Below are 18,680 nucleotides of genomic sequence, written 5' to 3'. Positions count from 1 at the left end.
CCGAAATGGCACATGGGGGGAAGAATTACCAGATTTGGAAAAAATGGTTTTGAAATAGCAAAACGCTACCTGTACTTATTGCCCCATAACGTGCAGAAAAAAAGCAAAAAAACATAAAAACATTGGGTATTTCTAAACTCAGGACAAATAGCAGAATCTATTTAGCAGGTTTTTTCATTAGTTTTGTCCTGAAAAACAATATATAATATGTGTGGGTGCACGAAATGAGAAAGAAGAAAATCACAGCTAAACAGTAACACTGAAAAATGTTAATAGAGCCATTGTTCCTCAATATACTATGAGTAAGAAACAGTATTGTCCTTTTGGGGGTTAATTAAAAAAGGCTAATGTTAGCCTCCCCCTTTGATTTTGGAATCAAAACATTTGCTACTGCAAAGATTTTTAGATTAAAAAGTTCTCACATTATTCTTCACGATATTCTCGTAAGAAACTTTTATTTCTTTATTAATTAATGTAAACAATTTTTTCATATTTAATAAAAGCTATGATTGAGAAATGTTTGTTTTTATTTCCTTTTATTTGCCAACCTGACCCCCCAGTTATGCACATCTACCCCCAGGCTTGTCACTCTGTCCCCAGAAATGCCTTATACCCCCCGTTAGGGATATTAATGAGACAAAATAGGCAAAACCAATATTTCGTCACACACACAAAATAACGACGCTATCAAATATTGTAGTACCACATCCACAATATGAATTTAAGGAGATACCCTATATTTTATCTCCGATCCTAAATTCTTTCAGATCGCCGAAAATTATAATTCAAATCAGATATATATCGCCACGATAGTCAATCAAAAATATTTATTTATTGTGAATACAATTTATAAAATCTATGTATGAGTCACACAGTGCATAATATAAAACACAACGTTCTTAAAACATGTCAAAATTGAATCAATTCAAATACAATATATTATCGATAGTTATCAATATGAATTAGTACTATATGAGTCTAACACACAATTAATTTCCAGTCCACTCAGCAACCAAAAATTGATAATAATCCGGGCAGTAATAAAGATACCACTATTTCTCTTATATTAGTTTAACTAATATGACAAATTAAAAAGTAATTTAATAATGTCTACGAGTATTAGTGAAATTCCTAATAGATGCAAATGATGTCAAACTTCGTCTATAGGTAAAAATACCTTTTCATTATTGTTATTATCACGGGTTATAAGCTGCAGTCTCACAAGCCGCCATATACAATAATGCAATATAGTACTTCCCAGAAACAGGGAATTCTATACGAAGAAGACAAAATTCATCTCTATTCAGAATAATAAAACAATTATATTTACCACCACTTGTTGCTGTTGTCCAACTGGTCCTTGTAGAAATTAATCCAGGTTCAGTGGCAAGAAATTAAGTGGGAAAGAATATAACTTTCTAAAAGGTATATAGGTTAGAACTCAAAGTAACTCCAAGAGTGAAATATGGTGCCAGGATCTTAAGATTCCAATTCTCTGGGGTAAATTTGGTGAATAAGTCCGCCTTTTCCTTTTTCTTTTTTTTTTAATTATCCAAGACATAAGCTTAAAAACAGAGCTTATTATCATAGCCTCCACCTCTTGATTGGAATTCTCCAATCATAACGGTGGGTTTTACCCATTAAAATTAGGATTTCTACTCATATTTACACCGTTGTTATTTCTTAATTTACCTGTGAGAGACGCTCTGGTCTAAGAATTAATTTAAAACCATTACATATGTGTTTGGAATTTATCCTTGGTCACCCTAATCGCCAGGTGTTACCTCCTAGATAGTAACTCAGGCCTTGGTAGTCTTACCATGTATCCCCCATTCCAAGTTACATTTCTAAAGATATGCAGCGTCTACTCCTTAACTTTCTCATGGAAGATAACATTAATTATTATATGATTAAGTAAAATAAAATGGCTCTGACTCCATTTTGATTTCATGTAAAATACAGAATATGTGAAATACATGTTTTCTATGATAAAATATCTGACACCCATATATGACACTAATCCCCTCCCCCCCCCCCCCGATTTACCACTGCTTCCTGATGTCTGGTGGGGGCAGCGGGTGGAGGCAGTTCATGAAATTAAAAGGGGCCGGGGTGCACGCTAGTGATGGGAAGTTCGGATCATTAAAGTGAATCGGATCATTTCGATTCGTTCACTGAAATGATCCGATTCATGATCCGGATCTTCGTTTTCCAGTAACTCCGTGCAGGCACACTAACGATTGTCCCCGCCCCTTTCATTATGACTCCTCCCCCCTGCCTCCAGTGATGTCAATGAAGGCAGAGAGTCGTTCAAAGATTCGGATCTTACAGGGATCCGAATCTTACAGTGATCCGGATCACTGTAAGATCCGGATCATTGTAAGATCCGGATCTTTGAACGACTCTCTGCCTTCATTGGCATTCTAATCATTCAGAGAATGTCACCATACTGTTATAAATAATACATTAATAATCACTGCCCCCAGGATTTACATTCCCCTTTACCTGCAACTGCACCTTAAGCTAACTTTATTAAATTAATTAAATTAACCCTCACCATTAAATTAACCCTAAACACCCCATCAACCATGACTGCCCCTAAAATTAACCCTTAACACCCCATTAACCATGACCGCCCCTAAAATTAACCCTTAACACCCCATTAACCATAACTGCCCCCAAATTAACCCTAAACACCCCATTAAGCATAACTGCCCCTAAATTAACCCTAAACACCCCGTTAAGTATAACTGCCCCCAAATTAACCCTAAACACCCCATTAAGCATAACTGCCCCTAAATTAACCCTAAACACCTCATTAAGCATAAATGCCCCTAAATTAACACTAAAGACCCCATTAAGCATAACTGCCCCCAAATTAACCCTAAACACCTCATTAAGCATAACTGCCCCTAAATTAACACTAAAGACCCCATTAAGCATAACTGCCCCCAAATTATCCCGAAACACCCCATTAAGCATAACTGCCCCCAAATTAACACTAAAGACCCCATCAACCATACCAATTTATTAGGTAATTTATCTGGAGTACATGCAATTAATTTAGGGGCAGTTATGCTTAATGGAGTATTTAGGGTTAATTTCAGGCGCCGTTATGGTTAATGGGGTCTTTAGGGTTAATTTCAGGGGCCGTTATGGTTAATGGGATCTTTACGGTTAATTTCAGGGGCAGTTATGGTTGATGGGGTATAAGGGTTAATTTTATGCTGATGACTGAGGGTTAATTTAATTAATTTAATAAAGTTAACTGTAGGTGCAGTTATAGGTCAAGGGGGGCAAACTCAGGGGAATCTAAATCCTGGGGGCAGTGTGAACATTATTAATGTATTTATTTATAAAAGTATGGTATCAGTAATATTCTCTGAATGATTCGAATCTCTGTAAGATTCGGATCCTTGTAAGATCCAGATCCCTGTAAGATTCGAATCATTCGACTCTTCGGATCATTCGACTCTTCGGATCATTCGACTCTTTGAACGACTCTCTGACTCTATGAGTCATCGTTCCTCTGTGAATTAATGAGCTGTAACATGACCCCAGAGTCTGTGTCTGAGTGCTCTGCAGATGACTCACAGCTCTAGGATCAGGTTACAGCTGCATGATTCACAGACTGAACCGCTACAAATGAATCGTTCAGTCTACTGAACCGATTCATCCGGATCACTAAAAAGAACCGGATCAAATGAACGATTCGTTCATGATCCGGACATCACTAGTGCACGCACCGCACCGCCCAATGGCCGTGCCTCAGCTCTTCGTCCCACATCTTAAAAGGGGTGGAACGAAGAGCTGAGGCACGACCATTGGGTAGCGCGGTGCGTGCACACCAGCCCCTTTAATTTCATTAGACGCCGGCAGCCCGAAGAGCGGTTGTTTTGAACGTCAGTCTGCCGGCCAACATTCAAACCGCTGAACGTCTGCGAACGGGATCGAAAGCCTCCTCCAGCCCCTGTATCCTGTTGGGCCAGCCCAGCCCTGAGACCCAAAATCAGGACAGTTGGGGGGTATGAATGTCAGGGAGGCAGCGTGGCATATAGGGGGTTAAAGGGCATATCTGGGGGCAGTGTGGGTTATTAGGGAGGCAGAGTGGCATATGGGGGGGATATAGTGGCATAAAGGAATTTCTGGAGGCAGAGTGGCATAAAAGGACGTATCAGGCATATCTGGGTGGCAGATGTGCATAACTGGGCAGAGTGGCAAATAAAAGGAAATAAAAACAAATCATGCATTTTTCTCAATATGAAAAAATAGTTTACATGTGAATGAATATTTACTAGTAAAACTTTGTTCCTATAGGGTAGGCTTATATTCAGGCTTTTTCTTTTTTCCTAAATGAATATTCTAATATTGGGGGGTTGTCTTATAATCGGTAACTTCATTTTTCAAAAGCCGAGAGTGCCAGTTCACCCGTATTCACGGTACATACAGACCACTAGACCAGAACTAATTGGCACAATGTAATACAACGACGTACCATGTCAAATGACGCAACACTAACTCAACGCTTCGCGGTGTATGCTACACCAGATCGGAAGTAGCATAACAGCCCTGGTATTTCGCAGACCTTGATGAATATTTTCCCGGCAAAACACTCAGATCTCGCGAGAGCGTCGTGAAAGCTTTCCTTCTTTTGTTTTGCCAAGTGCCGTCTTCTGCTGGTGGTGGCGGGTTTTCTTAAATATTCCGGCATGTCGCAAGCGGAGCTGTTGGATGAAATGAGCCATTGGAGCCCGGACGTCTGCCGGAGGGAGCTGCCGGTAGCTCTTCCCAAGCTAATCATATCCTGCTTCGTAATAGTACAATATTGTACAGTGCAAGAACACATGCGAGCCGCGAGCATACACACACAGGACGCTACCGGGAGACGTCTGGACTGGACGATGATGTTTATTTTAGAAATGTACCTAGCGATACACGATAAAAAGATGTCCTGCGATACAAATTTTAACATTGGTCCGTTTCAAATTGTTCCTCGCATATAAAGTAAAATTGGGTGTACTCAACTTACCAGCAGTAGAGCCATTAGATCGTGTTTGCCAACTATTTCGCATTCTACAAATGATTTTGTTTAATGTTATCCAATAATTAATGAAACCTCTAGAGATGCAGAGATTTAAAGGCACAGCGACACCTTAAGTGTTTAAAAAAAAAAAGTTAATTTCAAGAATGAAACGGTGGTAGTTTAATAAAAAAAAAACTTGGCCCTCTGTGCTGTGTAGGGATCTGCCTGCCTGTCTGCCTGCTTACCTGTATGTCTAATCGTGTCTGCAGACAGTTATGTGAATCTGAAACATTGGGTTAAAAATATTGGATTTTCTACAGACATTTGTTATTCTCTGTTGCTGATTGTTTACAACTAACTAAAAGAACTGGCATCTTTTTGGAAAATTAATATATATATATATTATTTTAAGGGGTAGTAGAAGTATTATTAAACACTCATCTACAGACACCAGACAAGCCAGAAGGCTTGCTTTTCCCTCAGAAATCTCATGGTGCTTTCACAACCACAAGGGATTCTGGGTAGGCACATGCAAATAAATAAATATATTATTTTAAAAAGTAGAGAAAATTAAGAAATAATGGTCTCCGCTTGGTTGGTTATTCATAAATCATACTTAACACAGAAATTTGATATTTTTTTTAATTCAATTTTAGCTCACCTATGACACTCTTTATTGACCACTATGCGCTTGGATTTTTGTTTAATCAATTTGTCACCTGAGACTGGAATAATTTTTTTTCTAAGATCAAGTACAAAGTCAGGGGAAATCTCACCTTTCTGCAACTAACCCAATAAAAAAGTAATTTTTATGGAAGTATTCTTACCATTTTAGTTTGGGGAAATTTGATGGTTACTCCTGGTCTCTGGATATTAGAAACATTATTGTGCTGTTTTCTTCTCTGTTTGGTAAACCTTGTAAAGGAAGATGTACAAGATAATTGGTTTTGGTAAGAATGTTCAAAGTTTTCCTTAATTATTTTTAAACCCTGTATCAGAGCTCACACAATTGGACCGATGATATCAGTAAGTATAATTTTTTTTACAATAGGATTGTGTGCAACTATATACCGTATTTAAGAGCTATAACAATAACAAGATAGAAGGCCTTCCTTGAGTCTTGTCTATTTTTTACCATATGCATTAAGTGTATGTGGAATATTTTTGGCTGCATAAATAACATATAATGGTTTTCCTTCAGAGCATAATAATTGATATGGTAATTGTATTTTTTAAGAGAAAAAAATGATTAGTAACATGATTGTTACTATAGGCCAAACTGCCGAAAAACGTAACTTTAATCTGGCGTTTTCATATCTGCCGGTGCAATAGGTACTTAACATCAATGCCATCGGCATAAAAAAAGTATTGTATACATCTACCATGTGCTTTTAAAGAGGCAGTAATTGTTTGGAAAAGGTTAAATAACTTGGTATAAGAAGAGAAAATGTGGCTGAGCAATATTCTGTTAAAACAGTAGAATGAACGCAAAAACTCAGCTTTATGTTCATGTGGACTGGACTCTTTATGGAAGAAGTAGCCAGCTTTAAGCCCTACTGGATATACTGACTTCAGCAATGCTTGGTTCCTACTTAGTGTTCAGTAGATTTTTATACAGACGTTCTCTTACAGGTAGCTTGAGGCACAAAGATTGATGCGCTCAATGGTTGAAGGATATGTGTATGTAAATATTCTAGTACAATGAATGTGCTTACTCACAATTTGACTTTGTTGACCGTTTTCTTAATTATAAGTACCGTAGTTCCCATTAAAGGAAATGTTTGAGACCCCCTGCTATTCTGCTTTCAGCGTATACTGCTTTTTTGAAGTTACCTTACAATTATAATTTTAAGATGGAGATATAGATATTATGTCTTAGTCTAATTGTTTATCTCTGACTTTTTTTTAAAGGGATGTTTAACCTTCTTACGGAAATGTTCCTGCCTCATGTAAGCCTGCTGGAGCTGGAAGAGAGTGTTTTTTCACAAATTCTGCCAAAGGTCTGGTATGAAGAGACACATTTATTTTTAGACAAATCAAAAAGGGGTGGCAATCTTAAGTTACAAAAATAGATGAAAAGTGAGCAATAAAAGGTTGAATAAATAGGTTGAACCATTAATATTCATTATCATTCTTGCCATTACAAGGATCGATGGAAATATATAAAATTGTATAGTGGAACTTTAATGTTAATGTATCCACTATATTGTTTGTGCATTTTCAAGCGTGTTGAGTTTGGTATGTTCATATGTAGGTTAAATGTGTTCAGCTGCATATTACCAAAATAATCAATTGTTGTCCCAATTGAGAGCATCAAGGAGATTTACTTCTGACAATATCTATTTTTAGGTTCTAGAGTCTGTTTGAAGTATGTTGTGGGCACTTTGGTGGTGAAATTTTGTCTTAACTCAAAAAGTAATTGTGAAGACACCACAACCTTTTTTGTTTTGTACTATTTTGATTAAAACTTTGTTGGTGATGGGTATGCCTTCATATTAGTTACTGTTTAGATTTGCAATGTTGAGGATAGAGAAGAGAGGCAAACCTAACTTTCTGGATAACTCTATCTTTTGTCTTAGGCTGGGAAATTATTTGACAAGTTTATATATGAAATCTCAAGCCAGGCATCTGCATTATCAAGTCAGAATGTGGAACTGAAGACTTTGTTACGTAATGTCTTACAGGTACAATTAAAACAGATACCATGAAAAATTACACATGATTTTTAGTATTCTATGTTGTGCCCAAAACTGCAGAGGCCAATACTGAAATACCTTTTAATTTATTTTTGAGAAACCTTCCTTTCATCTCACATCTCTTTCAATCCAAACTGGAGGAACTATTAACTTATAATCAATTAACTAATTTTCTCTCTACAAACTCTCTGCTTGAACCTCCACAACTTTTTCTTTTTTTATATCAAGACCTCCTTGCCCCTAAAACAAAAGGCCACTTCTCATCACGTATACTCTTGAACCTTTCTGCAGCATTTGAGACAGTTGACAACCCCCCTCCTTCTACAAACCCTTCATGCTTATGGCATCCGTGACACAGCTTTTTTCTTGGTCAAATCCAGGACGGTAGCTTTAGTGTCTCCTTCACTTGAACTTGCTTTTCTTCCTATCATCTGTTGGTGTTCCTCAGGCTTCTTCTCCTAATCAAGTCTTCTGAATGACCAACATTCTCTACAGATCAACCTGACTCAATCAACTCATCCCTATTAAAGCATCTTCTACTGTTTCACTTCCTTCTCATCCACCGACTATATTGTAAGCTCACTAGAACAGGGCCCTTTTCTCCTTTGTACCAGTTTTTTATAGTGTGTGTGTGAGACGTTACATTTTGTTTTTACTGACTCTGATTTTGACAGTGCTACAGAATCTGCTGGTGCTATATGAATAGATGTGATGTATATTGTCCACAATTAGTAACAGTTTAAAGACTGTAATGATAAAAAAATAAAATGATATAAATATATATTTATCTAGGTGAGCTCCCTTGAGTGTGAGCTCCTCACTTCCACTCTACCACAATGAAGGCGTTTAAGTGGCCTCTTCCCTCTCATTGCTGTTCTGCGTTGGGAGATTTCAGATGGGCTTTGGACACGCATAGGATTATGACATCAGGTTTTCTGGAGGCTGCACATGTGTCCTGACCGTAACCACCTTTTGAGCTTTTCATAAACCATATCCCTGCTTTTCCAGCTATGGTTATACCATCTATCTCTGGGGGTTTTGTCCATAAGCATGATAAACTGGATTCTGGTTCTGTTACCTCTACTTGTAAAGGTTTATCTTCTGAAGCCTTCTGTCAAATGAGGAAGGTGAACTTAGAGAAGAATAGAACAACTTTGGCTATCTCTGACAAAGTTGTGGGTAAGAAATACAATGTTTGCTAACTATTCTAAATAACCTAGAACCTTTCCTGTACCAATGACTTTCTTCTGCCTGTTCACTTACCTGCCACCCTACAGTCCCAGGTCAAAAGAACTATGTAGACATTACAAGACCTATTTACTTCCCTTACAGAAATTCACCTCTGCACAACCAACTTTATTTTTCAGCAGCTGAAACGTAGATGTTTGGCAGACAACTTTTGCAGTCTGTTGTTTATTTTCCAGTCTTTTTGCTTCTGTATATTCAACTTGTTACTGCTCCTGGAGGTCACAAAGAAAACAGTAATTTCTTGCCTGGGCATTCATTTTCCTTGTGTATCCTGCAGCAGGACTATTTTGTTCCCTCTTAATATTTTTTATTCTTTTGCCATGTTGTTGGGGGGGGGGGGTGTTGATTTAATGCTCAATGTACCCTGAATATATCTGGTGTTACTTCCTCTATCAAGTAGCTAAGGTTTTTTTTTTTTTTATGTGGTTCCCAACCCCAGTCCTGAAGGCACACCAACAGGGAAGGATTTAATAATTCCTACATTCTCTTGCAATATGGAGATTATTACTGTGACCTTTTCACGTACATTCAGAACCACAATGATTAGGGATGCACCAAAATGAAAGTTCTGGACTGAAACCGAAAATTTAGGATTCACTTGGCCGAAACCGAAAATGCATACCTAGATTGCAGCATGTACTGGCTGACTTGGCATGGTATGAGTGTGATTGCTAACAGCTATCACTCTTCTATTATGCCCAGGTTCCAGCATGTACTGGTTGGCTGTGCATGATAGGAGTGTGATTGGTGTCAGCATGTACTGGTTGGCTGTGCATGATAGGAGTGTGATTGCTGTCAACAATTATATATATATTATTGTTGATTTTGTGGACAAAAAATTGGACCAAAAAATTAAATAACTTAATATATGATTAACAGCAATCACACTATTATATTATGACTTGGCATGATAGGAGTGTGATTGTTAACAATCACACTCCTATCATGCACAGCCAGTGCATGCTGGAACCTGGGTATGCCTGGGCATGATAGGCATGTTAACAATCATATTTAATGCAGCAATCACGCTCCTATCATGCAAAAGCAGCCAATACATGCTGACACCTGGCTAGCTGCCCCCTTGTGTATTGATGCTGCCAGCGGTATGGGCTCTGCACATCAATTACAGCCTCACTGTGCCATGCTCCCACCCACACTTACACAACAGTGCTATCACACACACTCATTTACTCATTTTCAAACATTCATATACTCATTCATTCACAGATACTAATCATTCACTCCCTCAATCACGCATTCTCATTCATACCCTCCCCCACCGCCTTACCTGAACTGAAGATTTCATTGCTGCGCGCAGACTTCCGCAGGGGCCCTGCTGCTTTCCTCTGTGTTGCTCGCACTTCGCATGTGCGAACAACTCTTGTCTGCCCAGGAGAATCTGGAACGGAGCAGATTCATGGGAGGTCAGATCAATGGGTAAGCAGCAGGGCCCCTGCGGACGATTATTTTCGGCCGTTTTATTTATTTTTATTTTTCTTCATTTTGGCATTTCAGTGCATCCCTAAATTTATGATATGTACATCTTTTTGAAAGCAAACATTTTTCCTTTTTATGTTGCAGAATATGGTTCATTGTCTGAAGGCTTTAACTATTTGTGTGCAGCATGTGTCTTCCCTGGATGAAACAATAACTTTAGAAAATATCCGATCACTACCTGCACCTGTCTTGCATGTCCTCCGATCTGCATTTGCTCACTGTAAGGTGCGTAGTACAAAATTTTGTTAATTAAATTAAGCAATTCAGCACAAATTTATTTTATTTATTTATTTTGCTTTTTTTTAATCTCCATTGAGTACTTGCCTTATTAAAGGCTTTGTTCTAGTGAAACAAGGGGTATTTTTTTGTTTTGTTTTTTTCACTTTGAATCATATTTATTATTTTCTATAAACATGTAAACGACGCAGACCTACAGGGCATCACAGAAAGAGAACAAAAAAGCGTACATAATGAGTCATAGGCATATAATCATAAATATAACCTTCAACAAAGCATACTGTTATAAATGCCTAACATATCGGTATGGAATATGAATTCATGTATAAGCATTATTATAATGATCGCCTTATTGCTCATTGTACAGAAAAACATAACAAAAAAGAGAAAACAAACAAAAAAACCAAACATGAAACTGGGTGTGAGATTGACCACAAATTTAGTAATTCATAACTTTTTTAATCCAGTCCTCACAAATTTCTGACTTTCTTTTATGTGATAAACTAACCCAACTCAACCCTCTTTCCATTTGCAGCTGAAGCAGGATTTGTTTTACCAACTGTATCTTGGATATAGGTTTACATTCTTTCCACAATCTAGCAATTAAAAGTTTAGTTGCCGCCAATACATGTACTATTATTTTTCTTTCTAAAGATATATTTTTGGAACAATGTGTAAGAGGGTGATCTTAGTATTTTCTTCAATATTAATGTTATCGATTTTTTTCTGATATTTCATATGTATCGCCCCAAAGGGATCTTACTTCTATGCAACACCACCAAATGTGTTTATAATCTCCCCTTTCTGGATTACACCTCCAGCATTCGTCCGACAGGGAACAAGGGGTGTATTTATGTACAAACAACTTTTGCTTACATTTACCGTTAAGTGCTTACGGACAACACTGCTTAGCGTTCTCTATATGTATTCACATTATCTTGAACCATACCAGTGGCATGTTAGGCTGCTATATAAACATTCTAAAGAACACTGAGTTGCATGACTTTTCTTTTAATTTATAAGATTTTCAATCTTAACTCAAGAATCCTGAATGAGGGGGTACTTTGCCATTGTTTTAAATAACTGTGGTAGAAGAAGGAATTATATTTTCTATTATATAAGATACTTTGTACATGGCTACATTTGTCTAGCTTTGTTCATATGCGCAAATTATTTTTTTGCTAGCATGTCCCTTCAATATACACATTCACAGCCTAATCAGCACATTGTATGGAGAAAAGGGAAATTAATCTTGATTTGGAAATTGCAATTTAAACACATTAGTTCAGCGCTGGAGTAAGAAATCATAGTCAGTCCATCTTTAGGGAAGAAACGCATTGACGCTGCATCGATACAAACTGGGGGTTATTGCCTGCCACTCAACACCACAAGAGAGACACGTCTCGTGAAGCCGTACTTTATAGCATGGCTCTTCCATTGCTTCCCCATAGCCTTGATTCTACAAGATGGAGAAGTTTATTAGCAAAACCTCAAAGAAAGACCATGCTTCTTTCCACACCATCCCCAGCCAAGCTGGGAGAACAGCAGGCTTCATAGGCGGAGAATGTTCCAGAGCCACCCGGTAACAGGTGTCAGGTTTGTGGGGATCGGAGCACAGCATAGCACAAATAGACACCTGATAAGCTAGTAATCAGAAGTAGATGCCAAACCAGTTAATGGTACAACAGCAATAGTTTATTTCACTGAGCAGGAATAGGCAAATTGCAAAAACAGCAATCTGGGGTCTGGGATAAGAGGTTATCAGCAAAGTCAATAAGAAAGCCAAGGTCAAAGTCCATAGAATCCAAAAAGAGTATTAAGTAATAAAGTATAAAATAATTAAAAAAAAAAAAATCCAGGAAGGAACTTGAACAAACAACCACTGATTGAATAGTAATGGTAGTTTAAATAGTCTGCCGAATCCTAGCTCCTCCGCTCAGACCCTGGAGAGACTCCACTCCCAATAGTACTCTCTTAGTAGTGAGCTGGCTGTCACCGCTTGTCCCCGCCTTTGGTTCGTCGTCCTCCCTTGGAGCTGCGTTATCGGACGGCAGGACACACCTCTCACCATCAGTAAGGCGCTGGTACTCTTCCTTTGCAGTGCGCGACGTGGAGGGAGGAGTGGGCGTGTGGTTTTGTCCACTTGGTGAAGACCCTGGTGGACGGTGGGGAGACAAGGTAGGATCCTAATTCTAGCCTTGACCTTATCAGAGACACTCCAGAATGCCCCAGGATGCCTATAAAACCATCTGGCTCCTGGCATCTCGACTCCACCTTGGATCTCTACCAACACAATGCAAATAACCGAACTGGAGCAATACTGTCTCTGTTACAGGAAGAACTATTGCTTGATAAAGTAGACAATTTGGAGAGCAGGAGGAACAATCTAAAGCCTCAATAACTGATTAAGACCCTCCAGAGATGGCTTCCAAATGCCTTGCGTTTGACACACCCCGAAGATCACCTGTTAGAAAGGGCACACAGATTGGGTGTGCTAGAGAGGACAAGAGACTGCATCTGCGGCCAATTACCTTCAGATTGCTAAATCCAAGACACGAGAAAAAAATTTTTTACGGCCTATGGAGCCAAAGGTGACCTTTGCTACAAAGAGCAAAAGATACTACTCTACTACTATTCTGCTCAAGTGCTAAACATAAGAGTTCTCCCTAGTGTGTAAGGCCCTACATGACTTGAGGATAAGGTCAACTCTGCTATATTCTAGCAACTTGAGGATCCATTATGAGGATACCCCTAAAGCAGATATGGATAAACTAGAGGAATTCAAGGAAATGAGAGATACCGATCAGTGATTTTTGAGGTACGCCAGAGAATTAGCAGAGTGATAATGTTCACATTTTTGTTTTCCTAAGGTTATTTATACCCCGATCAGCCATAAAATTATGACTACTGGCAGGTGAAGTGACTGATAATCTTGTTGTCATGACATCTGTCAGCAAGTGAACATTTTGTTCTCAAAGTTTATGTGTAAAAGCAGGAATAATGGGCAAGCGTAAGGATCTGAGCCACTTTGACAAGGGCCAAATTGTGATGGCTCGACCACTGAATCAGAGCATCTCCAAAACTGAAGCTCTTGTGGGGTGTTTCTGGTGTGCAGTGGTAAAAAGGGGTCCAAGGATGCATGGTGGGAGGCAAAAGCTGATTTAAGTTGTCAAATCCAACAGATAAGCTACTGTAGCTCAAATTTATGAAAAAGTTAATGCTGATAGAAAGGTGTCACAACACACAGTGTGTCACTGTTTGTTGCGAATTGAGCTGCATACCCGCAGACCAGTCAGAGTACCAATGCTGACCCCTGTGCACTGCTGAGAAAGCCTACAATGGTACTGCAGCATGGAGCAATGGAAGAAGGTGGCCTGGTCTGATGAATCACGTTTTATTTTACATCATGTGGATGGCCAGATGCATCTGCATTGCTTACCTGGAGAACACATGGTACCAGGATGCATCCATCAAAGCCCCACCTTACAACTTACTGGACTTAAAGGATCGGCTGCTAATGTCTTGGTGCCAGATACCACAGCACACCTTCAGAGGTCTAATGGAGTCCATGCCACGACGAGTCAGGGCTGTTTTGGCGGAAAAAGAGCAACCTACATGCTATTAGGCAGGTGGTCATAATGTTATGGCTGATTGGTGTATGTTCTGGGTTTTGTTGGTTGCAAGGTATTGGGTACCGTTAATATCCCTGTGTCTAACGTGCTTATGAAATAGGGATCTCTCCCAGGCGCTGGGACAGGGGAGAGACATTTATTGCACTTTACATGATTTTGTTGTAATCTCCTACCCTAGAGGTATTGGATTGTGGATTGCTGTTAACAATCATATATACAGTATTTGCCTGATTATTGGTTGTACTTTCCCCCCCACTTTAAGTTTTTAAAGTGGGGGTGCTGCCTATAATCGGGGTTTAGCCAGGGATTTTTTTTCCTTTATCATTCAGCCCTGCTGCAGGCAAGCAGCAGGGTTAGGATCCAGACCCCCAAAAGCGCTGCAGGGGACCTAGATCCTACTCTCTGGCAACCGGTAGACGTCTGTGCGATGCAGACAAGTGCTGGCCAGCAGCAGTGGAGGCTGTCTGAGCGTATCACACAGACATTCACCGGCTGCCAGAGAGGAGGATCCTCCGCAGCGTTGCAGGGGACCTGTATCCTCCTCTCTGGCAGCCGGTGGAATGTCTGTGCAATGCGCACAGACAACTTCCGCTGCTGCCGGTACTTCCGCTGGGGCTTCTACACACAATCCAAATAGCTACTAGAAATGCATTTAATAGAGCCCAAAACCAGATATGAAAAGCACATTTTACAGCTGGGGCAATAAATCGGACAAGCCACTGGCCTTAAGTTGGACTGGTTAGTCGTTCACCCAGGAGTCACTTTCGAGCACTGTATGGGGCCAACAATGATAATCACTTGGAGGGCACAAACCTGCAATGGCAAATTCCTGGGGGATATTTTGGCTCTTCACAAAGTTTGCTGCTTCAGTGTTCTTTGATATTTTTGTCAGATGTTATGGTATACTGAAGTATAATTACTAGCATTTTATTAACGTCAGGCTTTTATTGGCAGTGATATTAAGTCAATATTTACAGTGTTGACCCATCTTTTTCAAGACTGCTGCCCAGGGATGCTCTCAGTTAACATCTGGGCCACATCTTAACTGATGGCAGCCCATTCTTGCATAATCAATTCTTGGAGTTTGTCAGAATTTGTGGGTTTTTGTTTGTCCACCTGCCTCTTGAGCATTGACCACAAGTTCTCAATGGGATTAAGGTCTGGGAGTTTCCTGTACATGGACCCAAAATTTCTATGTTTTGTTCCCTGAGCCACTTAGTTATCACTTTTGCCTTATGGCAAGATGCTCCATCATGCTAGAAAAGGCATTGTTCGTCACCACACTGTTCTTGGATGGTTGAATGAAGTTGCTGATGAAAGATGTGTTGGTACCATTCCGTTCTTTATTCATGGCTGTGTTCTTAGGCAAAATTGTGAGTGAGTCCACTCCCAGCACTGATGGTAGCACTCACCTTGTCTTCTCCGGATAACCCTTTTTTCTGGATGCCCCAAACAATCAGAAAGGGGGTTCATTAGAGAAAATGACTACCCCAGTCCTCAGCAGTCCAATCCCTTAAATAAAAGATCTTTTGCAGAATATCAGCCTGTCCCTGATGTTTTTCCTGGAGAGAAGTGGCTTCTTTGCAGCCGTTCTTGACACCAGGCCATCCTCCAAAAGTCTTTGCCTCGCTGTGCGTGCAGATACGCTCACACCTGCTTGCTGCCATTCCTGAGTAAGCTCTGCACTGGTGGCGCCCTGATTCTGCAGCTGAATCAACTTTAGGAGAAGGTCCTGGTGCTTGCTTAACTTTCTAGGGCTCCCTGACACATTCTTCACAACAATTGAACCTCTCTCCTTGAAGTTCTTGATGATCCGAGAAATGGTTTTTTTAGGTGCAATCTTACTAGCAACAATATCCTTGCCTGTGAAGCTCTTTTTGTGCAAAGCAATGATGACAGCATGTGTTTCCTTGCAGATAACCATGGTTAATGGAGGAAGAACAATGATTTTAAGCACTACACTCTAAAACTTTGTCTGTTATTCTAACTCTCATCTGTGTTAACGAGAGAATCACTGACATGATGTCAGCTGGTCCTTTTTGAGCAGGGCTGAAATGCAGTGGAAATGTTTTTGTGCGACTAAATTAATTTTCATGGCAAAGAGCAACTTTGCAATTGATTGCGATTCATCTGATCACTCTTCCATAACATTCTAGGGTATATGCAAATTGTCTTCATCTAAACTGAGGCAGCAGACTTTGTGAAAATTAATAACAGCAAGTTTATATAATACATCTAACACCCCATCACCCAATGCAATTAATAAAAGAACATGGAACAAAATAAATATGCAAAAAATATATAGTTCCATGAAAAGAACAAAAGAAACTAATGAAAAAAGCCTCTTTCAAATTAATAACCTTAAGCTTCTAGTGTTCAGAAGTATGGGTTAACAAAGTCAAACAATTTAAAGGATGTCCCCTTAGTGTAGTAAGATTTATTTTCAAGACAAACCCCAGTATATCATGGTGATTACAGAAAATATAGATTTGATAAGATATCACTGGAGACCTTAAGTCTGCCTTTTCTAACTTTAAGGCAGCTGGAGCATCATCGCCTTCCAGTACTAACCTTCAAGTTGTATTTTAGTTTACATTACTGTGTGTAATACAGCATGCCATAAAAATGCTTTCTCTTTGTCAGGATAGTGATGCCATTTATGGTGTCCGACTCAATTTGGTTTCGGATCTCCTGCAAGCTATCTTCAAAGAAGCAGTTTGTCTACAGAAACAGTTGATGGAACTCCTAGATAAAACAAATGTAAATTCTGTAATTTCAGAAAAGGATACAGAAGACATGGTGTCGGGTATGTTCATGGTGGAAATTATGTTTTCTTTGGTTATTTCATTAGCCTACCTATGACTGTGGATGTCTTTATTACCTGTTATGTTTTCTTTACAGTGTTGCATTCAGTTTTAGACATATGCACAGTTGTAGCAAAAATGGATCATGCACTGCATGCCAACACATGGAAATTTATAATCAAGTAAGTGTATTTTACCTACAGCTGCCTTGTTTTGAAACTGCTTTTGTTTTTATTTAACAATTGGCTAAATTTCATGAAAATGCTCAATATAGGCTAAAAACCTTTTTAAGTGCTCAGGGTTGGGAGGACAATTTCTGTAGTTCTAGATTTAAGTAACAACCTAATAGACAGCTTACACTTACACAAAATATATATGTGTGTATGTATATATATATATATATATATAATATACACACACACACACACACACACACACACTCACCGGTCACTTTATTAGGTACACCTTGCTAGTACCGGGTTGGACCCCATTTTGCCTTCAGAACTGTCTTCATTCTTCATTTTTGGTCCATATGGACATGATGGCATCACCCAGGTGCTGCAGATTTGCTGGCTGCACATCCATGATGTAAATCTCCCGTTCCACCACATTGCAAAGGTGCTCTATTAGATTGAGATCTGGTGACTGTGGAGGCCGTTGGAGTACAGTGAACTAGGGCTGCAACAACTAATCGATAATAATCAATAATGAAAAATCGTTATTGATTAGTCGAATCGATTTTTATCGATTATAAAAAGGTTTTTTTCAGAGCAAATGCTCAGATCGGATTATAACACTAGAATCCAGATCCCCCGCAACGCTGCAGGGGACCTGGATTCCCCTCACTGTCAGCCGGTGGGTGTCCATGCAATGCGCACAGACAACTTTCGTCTCTCCCCTCCATTTCCGCTCTGCCTCTCTCCCGACTCCCTGGTGTTTTGTGAACCTCCGTTGACAGGCACTTTCACTACAGCTTCATAGAAACCTCAGCGTAAGTGAAGGTGAGTAACGGAGGCTGTCTGTGCGATGCGCGCAGACCCCAACCGGCTGACAGAGAGGATGATCCTCTGCAGGAGACCTCGAATCTCTGTCAGCGGGTGGGGGTCTGCGCGATGCGCACAGACAGCTTCCGTTACCCACCTTCACTTACGCTGAGGCTTCTCTGCCTCCTCCCCCCTCCCATTCACCACTCTGCCTCTCTACCCGACTCCCTGGTGTCTTGTGAACCTCTGTTGCTGACAGGAAGCAGAGTGATGTATGGGAGGGGGGAGGAGGCAGAGTGGTGTATGGGAGGGGGGAGGAGGCAGAGTGGTGTATGGGAGGGGGGAGGAGGCAGAGTGGTGTATTGGGAGGGGGGAGGAGGCAGAGTGGTGTATGGGAGGGGGGAGGAGGCAGAGTGGAGTATGGAAGGGGGAGGAGGCAGAGTGGTGTATGGGAGGGGGAGGAGGCAGAGTGGTGAATGGGGAGGGTGGAGAGAGGCAGAGTGGTGAATGGAGAGGGGGAGGAGGCAGAGTGGTGTATGGGAGAGGGGGAGGAGGCAGAG

General features: G+C 40.0%; 1 protein-coding gene across 1 annotated transcript in view; it reads left to right on the top strand.

Annotated features, from left to right (window-relative positions):
• Positions 1-4,733: 4,733 nt before the first annotated feature.
• LOC149279334 (FIGNL1-interacting regulator of recombination and mitosis-like) overlaps positions 4,734-18,680 on the top strand; it is a 39,660-nt gene continuing 25,713 nt past the window's right edge. The window contains exons 1-7 of the mRNA XM_089501302.1: positions 4,734-4,801; positions 6,012-6,049; positions 6,935-7,023; positions 7,603-7,707; positions 10,549-10,689; positions 16,977-17,139; positions 17,235-17,319. Coding sequence (XP_089357428.1) covers positions 4,737-4,801; positions 6,012-6,049; positions 6,935-7,023; positions 7,603-7,707; positions 10,549-10,689; positions 16,977-17,139; positions 17,235-17,319 — 686 coding nt within the window. The 5' untranslated portion in view covers positions 4,734-4,736. The remainder of the gene's footprint in view (positions 4,802-6,011; positions 6,050-6,934; positions 7,024-7,602; positions 7,708-10,548; positions 10,690-16,976; positions 17,140-17,234; positions 17,320-18,680) is intronic.

The sequence above is a fragment of the Sceloporus occidentalis genome, unplaced genomic scaffold (genome assembly GCF_023333645.1).
Source record: "Sceloporus occidentalis isolate IW3139 unplaced genomic scaffold, rSceOcc1.0.p SCAF_170, whole genome shotgun sequence".
NCBI classification, from domain to species: Eukaryota; Metazoa; Chordata; class Lepidosauria; order Squamata; family Phrynosomatidae; genus Sceloporus; species Sceloporus occidentalis.
Note: the sequence above shows the minus strand (reverse complement) of the source record. Positions and strands in the feature narration are given on the sequence as shown.